General features: G+C 36.2%; 1 protein-coding gene across 1 annotated transcript in view; it reads left to right on the top strand.

Annotated features, from left to right (window-relative positions):
- Window positions 1-17,034, top strand: part of Atr (ATR serine/threonine kinase) — a 108,760-nt gene that overhangs the window by 77,719 nt on the left and 14,007 nt on the right. The window contains exons 36-41 of the mRNA XM_041677182.1: window positions 3,443-3,585; window positions 6,954-7,051; window positions 7,891-8,123; window positions 10,182-10,316; window positions 11,893-12,093; window positions 13,882-14,025. Coding sequence (XP_041533116.1) covers window positions 3,443-3,585; window positions 6,954-7,051; window positions 7,891-8,123; window positions 10,182-10,316; window positions 11,893-12,093; window positions 13,882-14,025 — 954 coding nt within the window. The remainder of the gene's footprint in view (window positions 1-3,442; window positions 3,586-6,953; window positions 7,052-7,890; window positions 8,124-10,181; window positions 10,317-11,892; window positions 12,094-13,881; window positions 14,026-17,034) is intronic.

Genomic DNA, 17,034 nt, shown 5'->3' with positions numbered 1-17,034 from the left:
TTGTATTAATTAATATTTATTATTTTGATTGGTGCCATTGCTCCACAGATATACATATTTGTCAAACGCCTATATGTCAAACTTATATGGTTTATATGAAAATTATGCCTCAGAAAAGATACAATTTAGGGAGCTGGAGAGATGGTTCAGCAGTTAAAGTGCTTGCTATCCTAGTATGAAAACTGTAGTTCAAAAATCGTAAAAACGTACATGAATGATGGGAACACGTGGTAGTTTACCTCTAATTTCACCCTAGGAAGGCAGAAATGGGCCAGCCCCAGAGCAAGCTAGCCATATTGACAAATCTTGGTTAGATTGAGGGATTCTGTGTCAATCAATAAGGTGGAGATGGTTCTAGAAATAAAGCTCCAGGACCTACACATGTGCACTCGCATGCAAAAACATGCATACATGTATACATTCATACACGAAAAGTGGAAAAAAAATATAAAGTAAAAGCCAAAAACATTTGGAATTGCATCAAAACTATAAAGTATCAGGATAGGATATTTAGCTCAATGGTAGAGTACTTTAGCAATTGCAGGGTTCTGGGTTAGGTCCTCACTTCAACAAAAAGAAAGAAAAAAAGAAAAAGGAAGGAAGAAAGAAATAAAAAAGACCAAAAAATATGTAAAACACCTAGGATTAAGTTATTCAGAATTTTTTAAAACGTGTCTAGGTTATCCAATATCAAATGGTTAAACCCTGAAACATACACAAATATCATGCAAAGTGAACTTGTTGTATGTATGCATTTAGGAATATATGTGTATATGTTTATGAAAAGCCATTAATTTGAAACCAAGGAGTATATGAGAAGTTTGGCAGTGGGAAATGATGTAATTATAATCTCACATTTAAAAAAAAACTATAGTAAAAAATTATGAAAAATTATTGAGTGAGTTTTTAATTTTTTTTATTTTTATGTGTTGGGTTTTTTAACTGCATGTATATTTGTGCACCATATACCTGGTGCCACTGTAAACCAGGCAGATCCCCTAGAACTGGAGATACTGGTGTTGTGCGCTATTATCTTGGTGCTGTGAATTAAACCTGGGTTCTTTGGGAAAGATTCCAGTGCTCTTAACCACTGAGCAGTCTCTCCAGCCCTTGTGTGCTAAATAAAGACCTAAGTAAATTGGGGGTGTAACACAGTTTTAAATGAGAAAGCTCAGTAATGTAAAGGTGTCATTTCACTATAAAATGTCCTGTAAGTTTGATGCAGTCTTTATCAAAAAAAAATAGGTAATTGACAACTGGAATTTAAAAGTTATGTGGAAATGCCAAGGCTGATAATAACAAAGACATTTTGTCTTACTAGTATCTTAGTTTTTTAATTTTTAATTTGAAATGATCATAAACTTAAAAATTAGCCAAAGAAGCACAGAGAATCCTGTATAGAATTAGGCTTCTCTTATTTTAGTAACTTGTACAACCATAATTCTATTTTCAGAAATTTTACCTCTTTTGTTAGTAATGTCTTTTTCTTTCTTTCTTTCTTTCTTTCTTCCTTTCTTTCTTTCTAGATTTATTTATTTATTATGTATATAGTATTCTGCCTACATGTATGCCTGCAGGCCAGAAGAGGGCACCAGATCTCATTACAGATGGTTGTGAGCCACCATGTGGTTGCTGGGAGTTGAACTCAGGACCTCTGGAAAAGCAGCTAGTGGTCTTAACCTCTGAGCCATCCCTCTAGCCCCAATAATGTCTTTTTTCATGTCTAGAATACAGTCCAGGATCCTATAGATTATTAGCTGTCATAATAGCGTAATTGCCAGCATATCCAAGATACCTTTACAATATTGTATGAGGCTGGATACAGTTAGAAAATAGATGGCAAGCCGGGCGGTGGTGGCGCATGCCTTTAATCCCAACACTCGGGAGGCAGAGGCAGGTGGATCTCTGTGAGTTCGAGACCAGCCTGGTCTACAAGAGCTAGTTCCAGGACAGGCTCCAAAACCACAGAGAAACCCTGTCTCGAAAAACCAAAAAAAAAAAAAAATAGATGGCAACAGAGAGTGGTGAATCATTACCACTTCTGGATCAGAAGGAACAAGATGGGAGAGCATTTACTGAATTAAAGGATTATTACTGTAGGAAGGCGACGCTGGACCACACCTTGAGTGTAGGAGCAGAGACAGCTACAACTCAGCAGGAAGAAAACCAGAGTTTTAACAACCTTGATCCACTCCTACTCCCTAATCTCCTATATCTGATTAGAAGTTAGCAGGTTAAACGGGCTCAATGATAGAAATCATCAGTGCCAGTCTTTTGCATCCTTAAGCAGGTTGAAAAGCTATAGTATAATAACTGTGGGGGAAACCAGAGACTAACCAGCATACATACATTTCAAAACTTGTAAAGGTTTTATAATCAGAATACTATATTCTTATACAATTAGATAAACCCGTAGAACAGAACAATTTTATAACTAGACAGGTTATAAATTATTATAGGGCACTAAAAAATACTTCTCAAGACATGGTGCTCTGTCATTTAGATGTTTCACAGTAGGGAAAAATTTATCCCATCTTCACATCATAAACAAATCAACTGTTAGTCTAATCCAGGACCTCCTTTTTATGGTAAGTAGGTAGTTAAAATCAGTTCATGCCTTCTATCTGTTGCCCGCTAGGAACTCAGTCGTGCAAGTCATACTAGCGCCAAACTGATGGCACTTTTCCCTCAGCAGCCTCAGCACAACATGGTGAGACATGTCTATAAACAAACCAGTAACATTAACCATAGAAGAAACTGTAATTTCATAAGAGCCTCATATCATAAATATAATCTGACCTAGCATGACTGCTTAGGTTATGTGCAAGAATATTTTGTTTGAAGGGGGTTTTGCTTTCTGATTGTTTGGGGCTTTGGATGTGTGTTTGTGTGTGTGTTGTTTTGAGACAGGACTTTACTTTGTATCCCAAATTGGCCTATAACCCACTATATATATGTATCCCAGGTTTGTCTCAAACTTACTGAAACCCTGCTTCCTCAGCTTCCTGAGTGCTAGTATTACAGGTGTTGTCTATCACTCCTGACAAGAATGTTTATCAACACCATACATTTGAGCTTATTCTGATGGAATACTATGTATTAAACCAAAGTTACATACAACAACTTGAATTTGCTGAGTACTGTATTTTTGGTTTTGTTTTGTTTGTTTGTTGTTTTGTTTTTTTCTTTTTGAGACAGGGTTTCTCTATAGCTTTTGAGCTTGTCCTGGAACTAGCTTTTCTAGACCAGACTGGCCTCAAACTGAGAGAGATCCACCTGCCTCTGCCTCTTGAGTGCTGGGATTAAAAGTGTGCATCACCACCATCCTGCTTTAATGGGGGGGTTGTGTTGCATATTTTTGATTTTTAATCACATATTAGTACATTGTGCACCAGCCTACTATGAAATTTGCTTAGATATGTATCCTATGTCTTTTTTATAGGATGTGACCTCGTTTCTGCCAGAGTGGGAAGATGGACATTTCTACCTTGCCAAGTACTATGACAAATTGATGCCCATGGTAACAGACAACAAAATGGAAAAGCAAGGTGATCTCATCCGGTATATAGTCCTGCATTTTGGAAGGTGGGTATGAGAACTGCGTGTTTGTGATTAAATATGAATGAATTTTATCACATACCATAGCATATTCAGGATGTTTTCTGCTTTACAAAGCATGGATTTATTCCACCAACTTAACTGAGAGAAAATACTTTTCCTTCCTTTTTCTAATGTTTCATTTCCCTTTATTTTACATGTATGAGTGTTTGCCTACGTACATGCATCTATATTTAACATGTGCGTGTACAGTACTCTTGGAAGCCAGGAGAAGGCATCAGATCACCTGGAACTGGAGTTATAATGATTGTGAATTGCCTTGTGGGTGCTAGCAACTGAACCTGGGTGCTCTTTAAGAACAAGCAGAGCTGAGCCATTTCTCCAATCCCAGAATATTTTTCTTCATGTAGTTTTTCCTTAGTCTTGAAATATTCCGTGTGTGTGTGTGTGTGTGTGTGTGTGTGTCTGCGTGCGTGTGTATGTGTGTACACAAAGGGTATGTGTAGATATAGTTTTAGAAAATCAACAGTGCTGAATTGCAGATATAACTTAATAGTAGAGCACTTGGATAGCATTTTTAACAACAAAAAAACTTAATCTACCATTTTCTGGACATGGTGGCCCGTACTTATAATTCCAATATTCAGGAGGCTGTGACAGTCATCCCCCAAAAATTTGTATAATATTTCAGAGGACCTTAAACCTAATATGTTTAATTGTTAAATTTAATGGTAATTGAGTAATTTCTCCTAGTCAAATCCTGTAAAAAAATTAGCAAATATAAACATTATTTTGAAGTTAGACTAAATAAAGACTTGTCTTTTTTGTTTGTTTGCTTTTGAATTTTAGGGGTTTGAGTCTTGCTTTATAGATCAGACCATTCTTGAACTCATGGTTCTCTGCCTCAGTGTCATCGGTACTAGAGTGACAGGAATGTACCACCATGCCTGTCAGAAGTTTAATCTTGAACTAGGCAGAAAATGAAATACAGCTTTTCATTTTGTTTTGTGAGGTGGGATCTTATGTAGCTCAAGCTACCCTCAAATTCACTATGTAGCTAAGTTTGAACTTAAACTTCTTAATCCTCCAGCTGTGGTTAGAATATAACTTTTAATTTCAGATGCCAGTACACACACACACACGTATTTCATAATTTTTCTTGTATTTCCATGTGCTGTTATTTTCTTTTTTTTTTTATTTTATTTTCTACTGAAGGATTCTGTGTTAACAGCAACAACCTTATTAAGATCTCTTATTTTCACGTTTTATTATTTTTCTGTTAAATATTTATAACAACACTTAGCCAGATTTCTTTTTGCTAAGGAAATTTCTGTTTTTGTGAGCTCTAAACTCAATTTCATTCATTTGTTTCCATAGCTGTAATTACTAATAATTATGAATATCACTGCTTTTCTTTTGTTCATTTTTTTGTTTTTGTTTTTTGAGACAGGATTTCTCTGTGTAACAGCCCTGGCTGCCTGGAACTAGCTCTTGTAAACCAGGCTGGCTTGTTTGTGGTGTGGTCTTGCCTATATAGCCCAAGCTGACATCTTAGTCTGCCTATCTTAGCCTCCTGAATACTGAGGTTATTAAATGTGTGACACCACACTCTACTTTTTTTTCCTTTTTTCTTTTCTTTTCTTTTTTTTTGGGGGGGGGGTTGGTTTTTATTTTTGTTGTTGTTTTTGTTTTTTGAGACAGGGTTTCTCTATAGCTTTGGTACCTGTCCTGGCACTTACTCTGTAGACCAGGCTGGCCTTGAACTCACAGAGATCTGTCTGCCTCTGCCTCCCTAGTGCTGGAATTAAAGTCGTGCACCACCACCACCCAGCATCCACGCTCTACTTCTACTGTATACTTACAGCTGTAATACTTAAAATTTTGGAATTTTTTTATGCTGGCATTTAAAGTTTTTTTAAATTAGATTTCTTCACTTTATTTTATGTGTGTTTTGCCTGCGTGTATGTATATGCTTGGTGCCTATGAAGGCTAGGAAGGCATCAGATACTCTGGAAGCTGGAGTTATAAATGATTATAAATCACTGTGTGGGTGTTGGGCATTGATCCTGGGTCCTCTGCAGGAGCAATTTTTAAATTTTTAAAAGAGTAAAAGTTAGCTATTATGGTATATTCACTTGAATAACTGAATGCACCTTGAATAATTATTACTGCTTTACTGTGAATGTTTGTCCTCAGAAAGTTTAATTGGGGAATGACACTTTAAATATAAACATTCAGGAATGTAATAGAATTTCTATGCCCATATAAAAATGAATGATATAAATATTTTAAAACCTTGTCTGGCAGGAGAGAAGTCATAATTACAAAGATCATGAGTAGTATCAGGAAGATGGTTTTCCTGAGATAAGCTTAGCAAATATAAGCTTAGCCATTATACTCTAGGTTTGCTGATGCCCATGGTTTCTCTAAATGTGGGAAACCCACTGCATAATTTGTGATAGTTAACACTTTTTTCCAGGAGTGGATGAAGATTTATATATGTAGCATACCAGAAATAAAGCAGATACATCTAAAAGTTACATACTTAGGGCAAGTCTGTGGTAAAAGCTCAGGCTGCTGGCTTTGTGGTTATAAAAATATATCTCTTTGGGCTGGAGAGATGGCTCAGAGGTTAAGGATGCTGACTGTTCTTCCAGAGGTCCTGAGTTCAATTCCCAGCAACCACATGGTGGCTCACAACCATCTACAGTGAGATCTGGTGCCCTCTTCTGGCCTGCAGCCTTACATGGAGGCAACACACTGTATTGTATACATAATAAATAAAATCTTTAAAATATATATATATATATATATATATATCTTTCATCATCAACTGTAAAAGAACAAAATATAAAAATGCAGAAATGTAATTTCCCAGAAATAGAATGACTAATGCTGACCAAAGCTTATTGCCATGGAATACAAATGAAGGTACAGATTGTAAGGATCATTTGAATGAAGTATTAAAAGGCTTTAACTCTTAAAACATCTGTTATTTTTAATGCTAACTAAATACTTTAGCTAGAAAAGATGAACGGGGGAGGGGGGAATAAGCTCCTAGGAAGAAATATCAATACCGTTATTTCAGGGGCTGGGGTGTATTTCAGTAGGTAGGGTGATTGTTTAGCATCCATGAAGCCCTGAGTTTGACGTGTGGCATCAAATAAACACCCATGCTTGTAGTCTGACTTAGGAGTTAGAAGCAGAGGATTCAGGGTCTCATTCTTTGCTACATACTGAGTTCAAGAGCAGAGAGATAGATAGACCGGTGATACCATAGTTTTTGTCAGAATGCTGTACATAACTGAAGTGGAAGTTTAAGATTTTAAATTCTAATTCATATAACCTAAAAAAGAACTCTGTGCTAATCATATTTCTCATTTATATAATTGCAGATCTCTTCAATATGGAAATCAATTCATTTATCAGTCAATGCCACGAATGTTATCACTATGGCTTGATTTTGGTGCTAAGGCATACGAATGGGAAAAAGGTATAATTCTTTTTGTAAAAATTCTAAAGCATTAGGAAGAATTATAACGTTGGTATATATATATAAAATAACATTTGGCATTACAATACCACTAGAAAACAGTAATTAATTTGATAATTAAAATGCTATAATCTTATGAGAGACTAAGTATGAGGGCTATAGAGATGGCTCAGCAGTTAAGAGCACATACTGCTCTCACAGACCTGAGTTTAATCCCAGCACCCATGTTAGGCAGTAGATCCAAGCTTCTGTCCTCCAGGTACCTGCTCTCATGTGCACGTATGCATGTTACACACACACACTCACAATTGAAAAATAATAAAAGTAAATCTTAGGAAAAGAAGCAGAAAGATAGACTTTTAATGTAATTATAATTCAGGAATGAAGTCTTTTTATTTCTTGATAACCTTAACACTTTGAAAGATGTCAGTTTAAGTGTGTGATTTATCCTAAAATTTACAATGAATGATAAAAACAAATGCCTCTTAGACTAAATGCTTTCCTATTTGCACAAACTATCTATTGACAATAAACTAGCGTGGGCATGGAAATAATGTATTTTTTTTTCTTTTTTTTTGGTTTTTCGAGACAGGGTTTCTCTGTAGCTTTGGAGCCTGTTCTGGAACTAGCTCTTGTAGACCAGGCTGGTCTCGAACTCACAGAGATCCACCTGCCTCTGCCTCCCAAGTGCTGGGATTAAAGGCGTGCGCCACCACCGCCTGGCGAGATAATGTATTTTAAAAGCAGTTTTTTATCACATTTTTTTCTGTGAAATGAATTGATACATTGATGTTTATTTTTTCCCCTGACTTAACTCTTTTTCTTTTCCTTTCCCCTAGGTGGCCGTTCTGATCGAGTACAAATGAGAAATGATTTGTCTAGAATAAATAGCGTTCTCACAGAGCACACAAACCGTTTAGCTCCGTATCAGTTTTTGACAGCTTTCTCACAGTTGATCTCTCGAATTTGTCATTCTCATGATGAAGTTTTTGTTGTCTTGATGGAAATAATAGCCAAGGTGTTTCTAGCCTATCCTCAGCAAGCCATGTGGATGATGACAGCTGTGTCAAAGGTAGTACATTAGCTAGTGACCACAATGCCTCGTAATACTTATTATGGCCTAGATTTTTATAGAAAATATATAAATAAAAGTTCCAAGGTTCTGACCTATATTGTTAGTAATTTTTAAATACTTTCTAACAGAGAAAAATATTACCTTGTTTAAATATTTTAAGATACTTATCATATGAAAAGAAGTGTCCAGTATGTTAAGATTAAAGACTTGAACATATGTTTTCCTCATGAAGTTTTTAGTGAATAGTTGTAATAACCAGTTTTTTAAAGATTTGTTTTAGGTGTATGAGTATTTTTCTTGAATGTATGTTTGTACACCACTTGCATGCCTGGTGCCCACAGAGATCAGAAAAATATGCTCAGTCCACTGGAGTTTATAAACAGTTGTAACTTGCCATGTGAGTGTTGTAGATGGATGTTTCTGTCCTGCCAGGTCCTGCAGCTCTTCAGTCCCAAATAAACAGACAGATTTATATTAATTATAAACTGTTTGGCCTATAGCTCAGGCTTATTACTAACTATCTCTTACAACTTAAATTCTTACCTATGTTTAGCCACATGGATTGGTACCTTTTCTCAGTAAGGCATTCTCATTTTGCTTCCTCTACTTCTGGATGACAAGTATGTCTCTTGCTTTTTCTCGTCCCAGAATTCTCCTAGTCTGGTTGCCTTGCCTATACTTCCTGACTGGCTACTAGCCAACAGCATTTTATTAAACCAATATGAGTGACAAATCTTTATAGTGTACAAGATCATTATGCTACAGTAGTGTGCTGGGAATTGAACCCAGGTCCTCTGTGAAAACAAGTGCTCTTAATCACTGAGTCATCGCTCCAGCCCTATGATAACTTTCTTTTCCTGAATGTTTTAATTCAAAATACTTAGTCTAATACTGACACAAAGACTACATAATTAGTGCCCATTAGTATATTTTAATGGGAAATATTATAGAAAATCTATTATGCAGATAAAAAATTAAAATTCAGACTATTCATTAGTATTTTCTTATAACTTATATATATTCTAATCATAACAGTAAATTTAAATTGATTATTTCATATTTTCACTTAAATATTAAATAACGTAACAATTGATAAATTGTATTAATATTCTTTTAGACACATTTTAGTACTTATATAAAATTGTAAAATGCTCTATTCATTAGATCATTAAGCTTTTCTTTGTTTTATTTTCCTTTTTTCTGTTTTACTACATATCAAAATATCAGATTATTTCTTCAATGTAGATCCTTTCACGGGAATTCACAAGTTAATAAGACAGGGTTTCTCTGTAGCTTTGGAACCTGTCCTGGAACTAGCTCTGTATACCAGGCTGGCCTCAAACTCACAGAGATTCGCCTGCCTCTATTTAAGAGTTCTGGAATTAAAGGCGTGCACCACTATTGCCCGATGGATTAAAATTTCTTTCTTTTTTTTTTTTTTTTTTTAGATTTTCGAGACAGGGTTTCTCTGTAGTTTTTGGTGCCTGTCCTGGAACTGTTGTCGTTTTTTTTTTTTTTTTTTAAAAAATGCTGCAAGATTCTCGATGGCAGTAGGCAGCAGAAATGCTATAGGTCCCAAATGGTGTCGGCAGGCCATGTGGTCATGTGGTGGCAGGCAGTGGGCCCTGGGAGCAGCCAGTCCCAGGCAGAGACGGCTGCTGGTCCCAGAGCAGTGGTTGGTTCCAGGCAGGGAGACACATGGCGGGCGGGCAGAAGACAGAAACATGGATAGACACGACATGCAGGGTGAGGTTGAATGTTTATTCAGGGGGTTATGGAGGAGGAAGGGTGAAGGGGGGGACAGAGAGAGAGAGAAGAGGAGAAAGAGACAGAGAAGGGGGGAAGCTGAGAAGTGGGGGGAGAGGCAAAAGCGAAGCTGCCTCTCCGAGAGGAAGATGGAAAAGAGGATTAAAATTTCTTTATCGCTTTTGATGTTATCAGATTGATTTCGTGTATGCTTATCATTATAAACTCACCTCATGAATATTCTCTTTAGTTGATTTTTGCCAATCAGATTTCATATTTAATTGAATTTACTCTTTTTTTATTTGACAGTCTTCTTATCCCATGCGTGTGAACAGATGCAAGGAAATTCTTAACAAAGCTATCTATATGGAAAAGTCTTTAGAAAAGTTTGTTGGAGATGCAACTCGCCTAACAGACAAGCTGCTAGAATTGTGCAACAAATCGGTAATGTCACAGATCTTAGTGATTATCAGCCAATGTTAAATGTTATACAGAAATTTACATGTGATTTGAGCTGATTCTTTTCATTAAATTAAGATTTTTAAGTATGTCAGTATACATGCATCAAAATGTATTGAATGATAAATTTTAATGAATCTTCTACCTCTCCCTCCATTCTGCATAGTACTAGAGATTGAACCAGAAACCTGATCTTGCCAAGCAAGTGCTTTACAACTGAGCGACATCTCTATGTCTATATGATTTATATAATAAATCTATTTTTTTTAAACTTGTAACATCTGTCCTTCTTTCAGGTGTCCTTTATATTTCTGAATTTTTCTGAAAATATAGTTTTATTAGTTATCAAATAGTTTTAAGTCAAAGAATAAATCAACCATAAAAATATATGTAAAATGAATTAAAGCAGCCGCTAATTATTTTGTCATTTCCTTAAGCTTTGAAAACTTATCTGTTAACCCACATATGTGATAGGAAAGAGAATGGGTGGTTTTGTTTGGTAGTCTTTGCCTTTTTGTAGTGTTGGATTATGAAACCCAAGGCCTTATGCATAATGGGCAAGCACTTAACATATGATCTCTAACCCAAGCTGTTGATTTTCACTTTTTCACTATATTTTTCAGTGCACAGGCACTGTGCTGAGGTAACAAAGATTCCTAATAGAAACCTGCCTTGAATTGCTGATAGATTTGTAGGAAAATAAGCAGATGGCTATCACTTAGAATAAAAAGTATTATCTTCAGTATACTTGTGACTGAAGTAGGAAGGTGATATAGGAGTGGATCACTATTCTGTGTGAGGAATTAGGGGGGGAAAAGGCAAAAGAACGTAGGGGAGATAAAAGTGTGGGGGGTAATTATTAAAGAGAGAGGTTCTTTGTCAAATAGCTAGTGTTGTTTGCCAAATAATCAAAATCCATTAACCATTCCTAAGTAGAAAGATACAGGTGACCCTATTCCTCTACCTCCTCTCATGAATACATTCTCAGAAAGTATAGTCTTTCATTATTCTCATTAATTCTACTTGACTTCTTATGTACTTGGCACTAGGGAAACTTACCAGCCTTGTAGGTACCACTTTATCTCAAGTGCTTAGTTCTTCATCTGAAACCTTCATGGCAAACTACATTTGGAATTTAATTCTTTTTATGATTTTAAAGGTAATCATACTTTATATCGGATATTGTAACTGATGATAATCTGCTGGCATATCTCTTAATCAAACACATTGCATTGATCTTTACACTAAGAAATTCAGGTATCATTTTGTTGCCAAATGAGATTTGATAACCAAAAGAAGTTATTACAGATTTTCACATGTCTCATAATAGATCACTGGTTTCTACTCATCCTCTCCTGTTTAGACACTCCTACGATAGTGTCATGTCATGGGGTAAAAGAGGTAGTAGGTCTGCATGAGGTGATTTAAAATACTTAGGACAGTGCAGTGCTGAGCAGTTGAGATTGTAAAAATGAAGTGTTTACGTGCTTAAAGTTCTCTAATTCAAGGTAAACTCAGAAGAATTGAAATGTACTATTTGTGTTGGTTTTTCTTTTCTCAGGTTGATGGAAGTAATTCTACATTAAGCATGAGCACTCACTTTAAAATGCTTAAAAAACTGGTAGAAGACCCAACGTTTAGTGAAATCCTCATTCCTTTGCAGTCAGTCATGATCCCTACTCTTCCATCAATTCTGGGTGCCCATGCTAATCATGACCCATTTCCTGGGCATTGGGCCTACCTTGCAGGCTTCGATGATGTGGTAAACTTCAGTTTTATATTACTATAATTTTTAAGTGTAGTTAAACTTACGACTTCAAATTAAGCTAAAAATCTCAGTGAGTTTATTTGCAAAGAAAATTCTAGAAGTGTAAAGAAATGGAACTGTCTTGTACTGTGGTACAAAGGTAAGTGATGAGGAATCAGATGCACATATTTCATGGTGGCTATGTTTTTACAATTTTATTTTCCTATATTTTCTTTTGTCTTAATGGAGAATGGGTGACACAAAATATGTTTGATTTGCTTCTTATGAGGAAACAAAATTCAGATAACTTTTTGTCTGTGTGCACAAGTTAATGTGATCATGTGCCACAGCCTACAGATGCTCAGAGGATAACCTCAGGTGTTGGTCCTCACCTTCCACTTTGTTTCAGAAGGAGTTGCAGGCTAGGTGGTCCATGAGCTTCCCACAGTTCTTCTGGCTCTGCTCCCATCTCACCGTAAAGCTCTGGATTCCAGACATGCTCTGCACTCAGGTCTTCATACTTGGGTAGTAAGTGCTCCTCTCACTGAACATCACCTCAACTGCTGTTGAGTAATGAGCCTGTGACCTCTTCTCTGCTAGGCATAACCTTTCTTCTGTTCCACATGCCCACCCATGAGATGTGGCAGTAAATGTATGTTTATTTTAAGGAACTAGTGCTGAAGTAATTTTAGGGGAAAGCTTTTGAAAACTCCATATTTATTCTGAATTTTCTATGGCTTAAGAGATTTTAAAACTGTTTTGAGAGTCATTTCATTGTACATTTAAATAATCATGTTTTGTTTTTAACTTAAGTATTTTTTAGTTTACCCATGACGTAGGCTCATTTTGGAGAAGATATTTTTAAATTATTTTTAATTTATAAACTTATTCTTTGAACATTTATATAATGTATATTGATAATACTTTTCCAACATTATGATAAACATTTTTTATGTTTAATTTTTATGTTTATGTAAAATTTTGTGACTGCTTTACAAGGACTACCTGAATATGCATTGTAAATATCTGTTTGCCAACAAAGTTGTGATTTTGGTTTGGGGAAATTTTCTTTTTTGATTTATTTATTTATTTATTTATGCTTCATATCCAATTACCAATATTTAAGAAACTATGTCCCTATTCATAGACAACCTTCTTTTTTCGCTTCTAGGTAACTAAGGTAAAAGGAAATTTGTAGCTCGAATTCTAATTGGTCATAATAAAAACCCGAGTCAGATATTAGGGTATGAAAGTTGAAGGATCAGAGAATCAGTGTAGTCAGCCACTAGAGAGACCTTTTACCTCTACCAATGCTCAGGTCAAAAGAGTCTTCCTGTGCTCAGACTGCAGGGGCAGTCTTCAGACTGCACTGAGATCTTGTCTCTGCCTAGCTCTATCACTCCTGTCTTTACCTCCCTAGTTCTGAAAGACATGGGATCCCAAGTGCTGGGATCACCTTTGTGTGAGCAGTTTCTCTTTCTCTCTTTCTGACAGATTCAATCTCCTGTAGCGCAGGGTGACCTTAAACTAAGAGAGATCCCTCTGCCCCTGTCTCCCTAGTCCTGGGATTAAAGGTGTATGCCACCACTCCCTGGCCTCTAGTGACTTAGCTTTGCACTCTGATCATTAGACAAGATTTATTTGTTAAAACAAACAAAATATCACTACAGAAATACTGAAATACTAATTTACTACATACTCCCCCTATTCTTTTTAATATGATTTATAACTCAGTATTTATAATATTCAAGTTTAACAAAGAATGTCAGCCTTGTCTTAAATATAACACTCATTATTTTTTAGGTAGAAATTCTTTCTTCTCTTCAGAAACCAAAGAAGATCTCTTTAAAGGGCTCAGATGGAAAGTTCTACATCATGATGTGTAAACCAAAAGATGACTTAAGGAAAGACTGTAGACTAATGGAATTCAATTCTTTGATTAATAAGGTTGGAAATAGTTTCCTTTTTATAGATTGTTTTTATTATTTTCAATATGTGTTTGTGTGTGTCCACATGTATGTGCACATGCGTACAGGTGTCTCCTAAGGCCAGAGGCCTGAGATTCCCTGGAGCTGGAGTTACAGATTGCTATGAACCACCTGAGATGGGAACTAAGAACTGGATTTGGGTTCTCAAGAAGTGCAAGTGCTTTTTACCTAAGCCATCTGTTCAGCCCCATTACTTTTATTTTAGAATTAGGAAAATAATTATCATAGTAATGTGAATTTCTCAGTATGTGGTTAGCTCACTCTTGAAATGTATGCTTTCATTTTTTCATTTTAAAAATTTATTTGTTTTTATTTTATATGCATTGGTGTTTTGGCTGCATGTATGTCCGTGTGAGGGTGCCATTCCCTGGAACTGGAGATACAGACAGTTGTGAGCTGCCTTGTGAGTGCTGGGAATTTAACCCAGGTCCTCTGGAAGATCTGCCAGTGCTCTTAACTGCTGAGCCATCTCTCCATTTTCTCATTTTTTATTTTTGTTCAAATGAACATATTATCACTTAAATTAAGTATATATTTCAATGTCATTGAGTGAATTCACATTGTTGTGCAACCATCTCATCATACTTTTCAAAGATTTTATATTAATATTCCAAATTGAAACTGTATTAAACCATAATTCTTCATTTCATCTCTCAATCAGTCTTTTAACAACTACAATTCTAGTTTCTACCTCCATTAAGTCACCACTTTAGTACCTCATATAAAATCCTTTTGTGACTGGCTTGTTTCACTTAGCAGCATCTCTTTAAGATTCAGAATTTCCTTCCATTTAAAAGTGAATGATATTGTAATTAAAGAAAATTCTACATTTTCTTTTTCTATTTATCCATTATGTATGCTTGGCTTTCTCCCATGTGATATTTTGAATGAGTATATCAGTATTTGTTCAAGTTCCTCTTGTCAGATTTTTAGGTATATACATAGATTTCAATTGTCTACTTCAGTTAACTTTTAACAATTGTGATTCTGTTTATAGAGAAGATTATAAGACATTTTTTAAATAATTTATTTAACTTTATTTCATGTGCATTGGTGTGAAGGTGTCAGATTCCCTAGGACTGGAGTTACAGACAGTTATGAGCTGCCATGTGGGTGCTGGGAATTGAACCCAGATCCTCTAAAAGAGGAGCCAGTATTCTTAACCTCTGAGCCATCTCTCCAGCCCCTATAAGTCATTGTTTAATAAAGGGAAATATTTTCCATTTAATGGTTTTGTATAAAAACTCTCTACTTGCCGGGCGGTGGTGGCGCACGCCTTTAATCCCAGCACTTGGGAGGCAGAGGCAGGCGGATCTCTGTGAGTTCGAGACCAGCCTGGTCTACAAGAGCTAGTTCCAGGACAGGCTCCAAAACCACAGAGAAACCCTGTCTCAAAAAACTCTCTACTTGCCAGGCGGTGGTGGCACACACCTTTAATCCCAGCACTGGGGTCGGAGGCAGAGGCAGGCAGATCTCTGTGAGTTCAAGGCCAGCCTGGTCTACTGCCTCCCGAGTGCTGGGATTAAAGGTGTGCACCACCATCGCCCGGCGCATTTGACTTTTTTAACAGAGATCTTTAGCTTCTGAACAGAAACAAGAATTTTAACCTAAAGATGATTAATGCTACATTAAGTTCCAGGACGAGCTCCAAAGCTACAGAGAAACCCTGTCTCAAAAAACCAAAAACAAAAAAACTCTCTACTTATCTAGATTTATTTAGACTTTTGTTTTCAGTCCTAGGGGGAAAAAAAGCAGGTTCTGTTTGCATTACTGTTCAGAAGTAATCATGAGCATTTTTTTTTTCCTTCCTATTGGTTAAGTGCTTGCTATCTGTTTCAAAGAAATATGGGAAATCTGCTTCAAGGGTTATTAATATTAGCAGGAGTGGTAGTGGGAGCACCATTTATGAGCCTGAAGAAGTAATGTTTCCAGTATAGATAGGCTACAAATAAACTTGCCCTTGACTTAAATGTAGCATTTATCATCTTTAGGTTAAAATTCTTGTTTCTGTTCAGAAGCCAAAGATCTCTGTTAAAAAAGTCAAGTGCGCCAGGCAATGGTGGCGCATGCCTTTAATCCCAGCACTCAGGAGGCAGAGGCAGGCGGATCTCTGTGAGTTCGAGACCAGCCTGGTCTACAGAGCTAGTTCCAGGACAGGCTCCAAAGCCACAGAGAAACCCTGTCTCGAAAAAAACCAAATAAATAAATAAATATGTCAAATGCGGGGCTGGAGAGATGGCTCAGAGGTTAAGAGTACTGACTGCTCTTCTAGAGGACCTAAGTTCAATTCTCAGCATCACAGGGCAGCTCACAGCTGTCTCCAGTTAACTCCAGTTCTAGACCTGACACCCTCACCCAGACATACATGAAATGAAGGCAAAACACCAATGCACGTAAAATAAAAATAAAAAATAAATAAAAAAAGTTTAAAAAGTCAAATGCATCATGATATGTAAGATAAAAATGACTTGAGGATTGTAGACTAATGGAATTCAGTTTTTTGATTAGGAAATTTCATAAGCAAGACCCAGTCTCAAGATAAAAAGTCAATTATATAGTCTTGTCTATTTTGAATTATTCTTGAGCCAGACATTTATAACTACATAGCATAAACAATTATGGGCTGGGAAAGTTGGATATGAATGCTGAGGTCTGGGGCTTAAGCTTCCCCTGCCCCTCCTCCCAAAAGACAATAAAGTTAATACTATATGATCACTTCAAAAGCAATATGGTGAGAACTAATTTTCATTTAAAATGTTACTTGGATAAATGTTTCTTCATAGATGATTAAAACCCTTTATACCAGAACTCTTTCAATGTTTTTCTGATTTAAGTGTCAGATTGGCTGGCTTTAGTTTGTTAACCTCATTGTAATAAGTTTTAATACTATTGTTAAGGTTTCCTGTGAGCATAGTCAAAGAAAAACAATGTCAAAGTTTCTAACCACATTGGTTAGACACCAGTTTGT

This window comes from Microtus oregoni, unplaced genomic scaffold (assembly GCF_018167655.1).
Source record: "Microtus oregoni isolate MIOR12 unplaced genomic scaffold, Mior012 000028F_ref0000031, whole genome shotgun sequence".
NCBI classification, from domain to species: domain Eukaryota; kingdom Metazoa; phylum Chordata; class Mammalia; order Rodentia; family Cricetidae; genus Microtus; species Microtus oregoni.
Note: the sequence above shows the minus strand (reverse complement) of the source record. Positions and strands in the feature narration are given on the sequence as shown.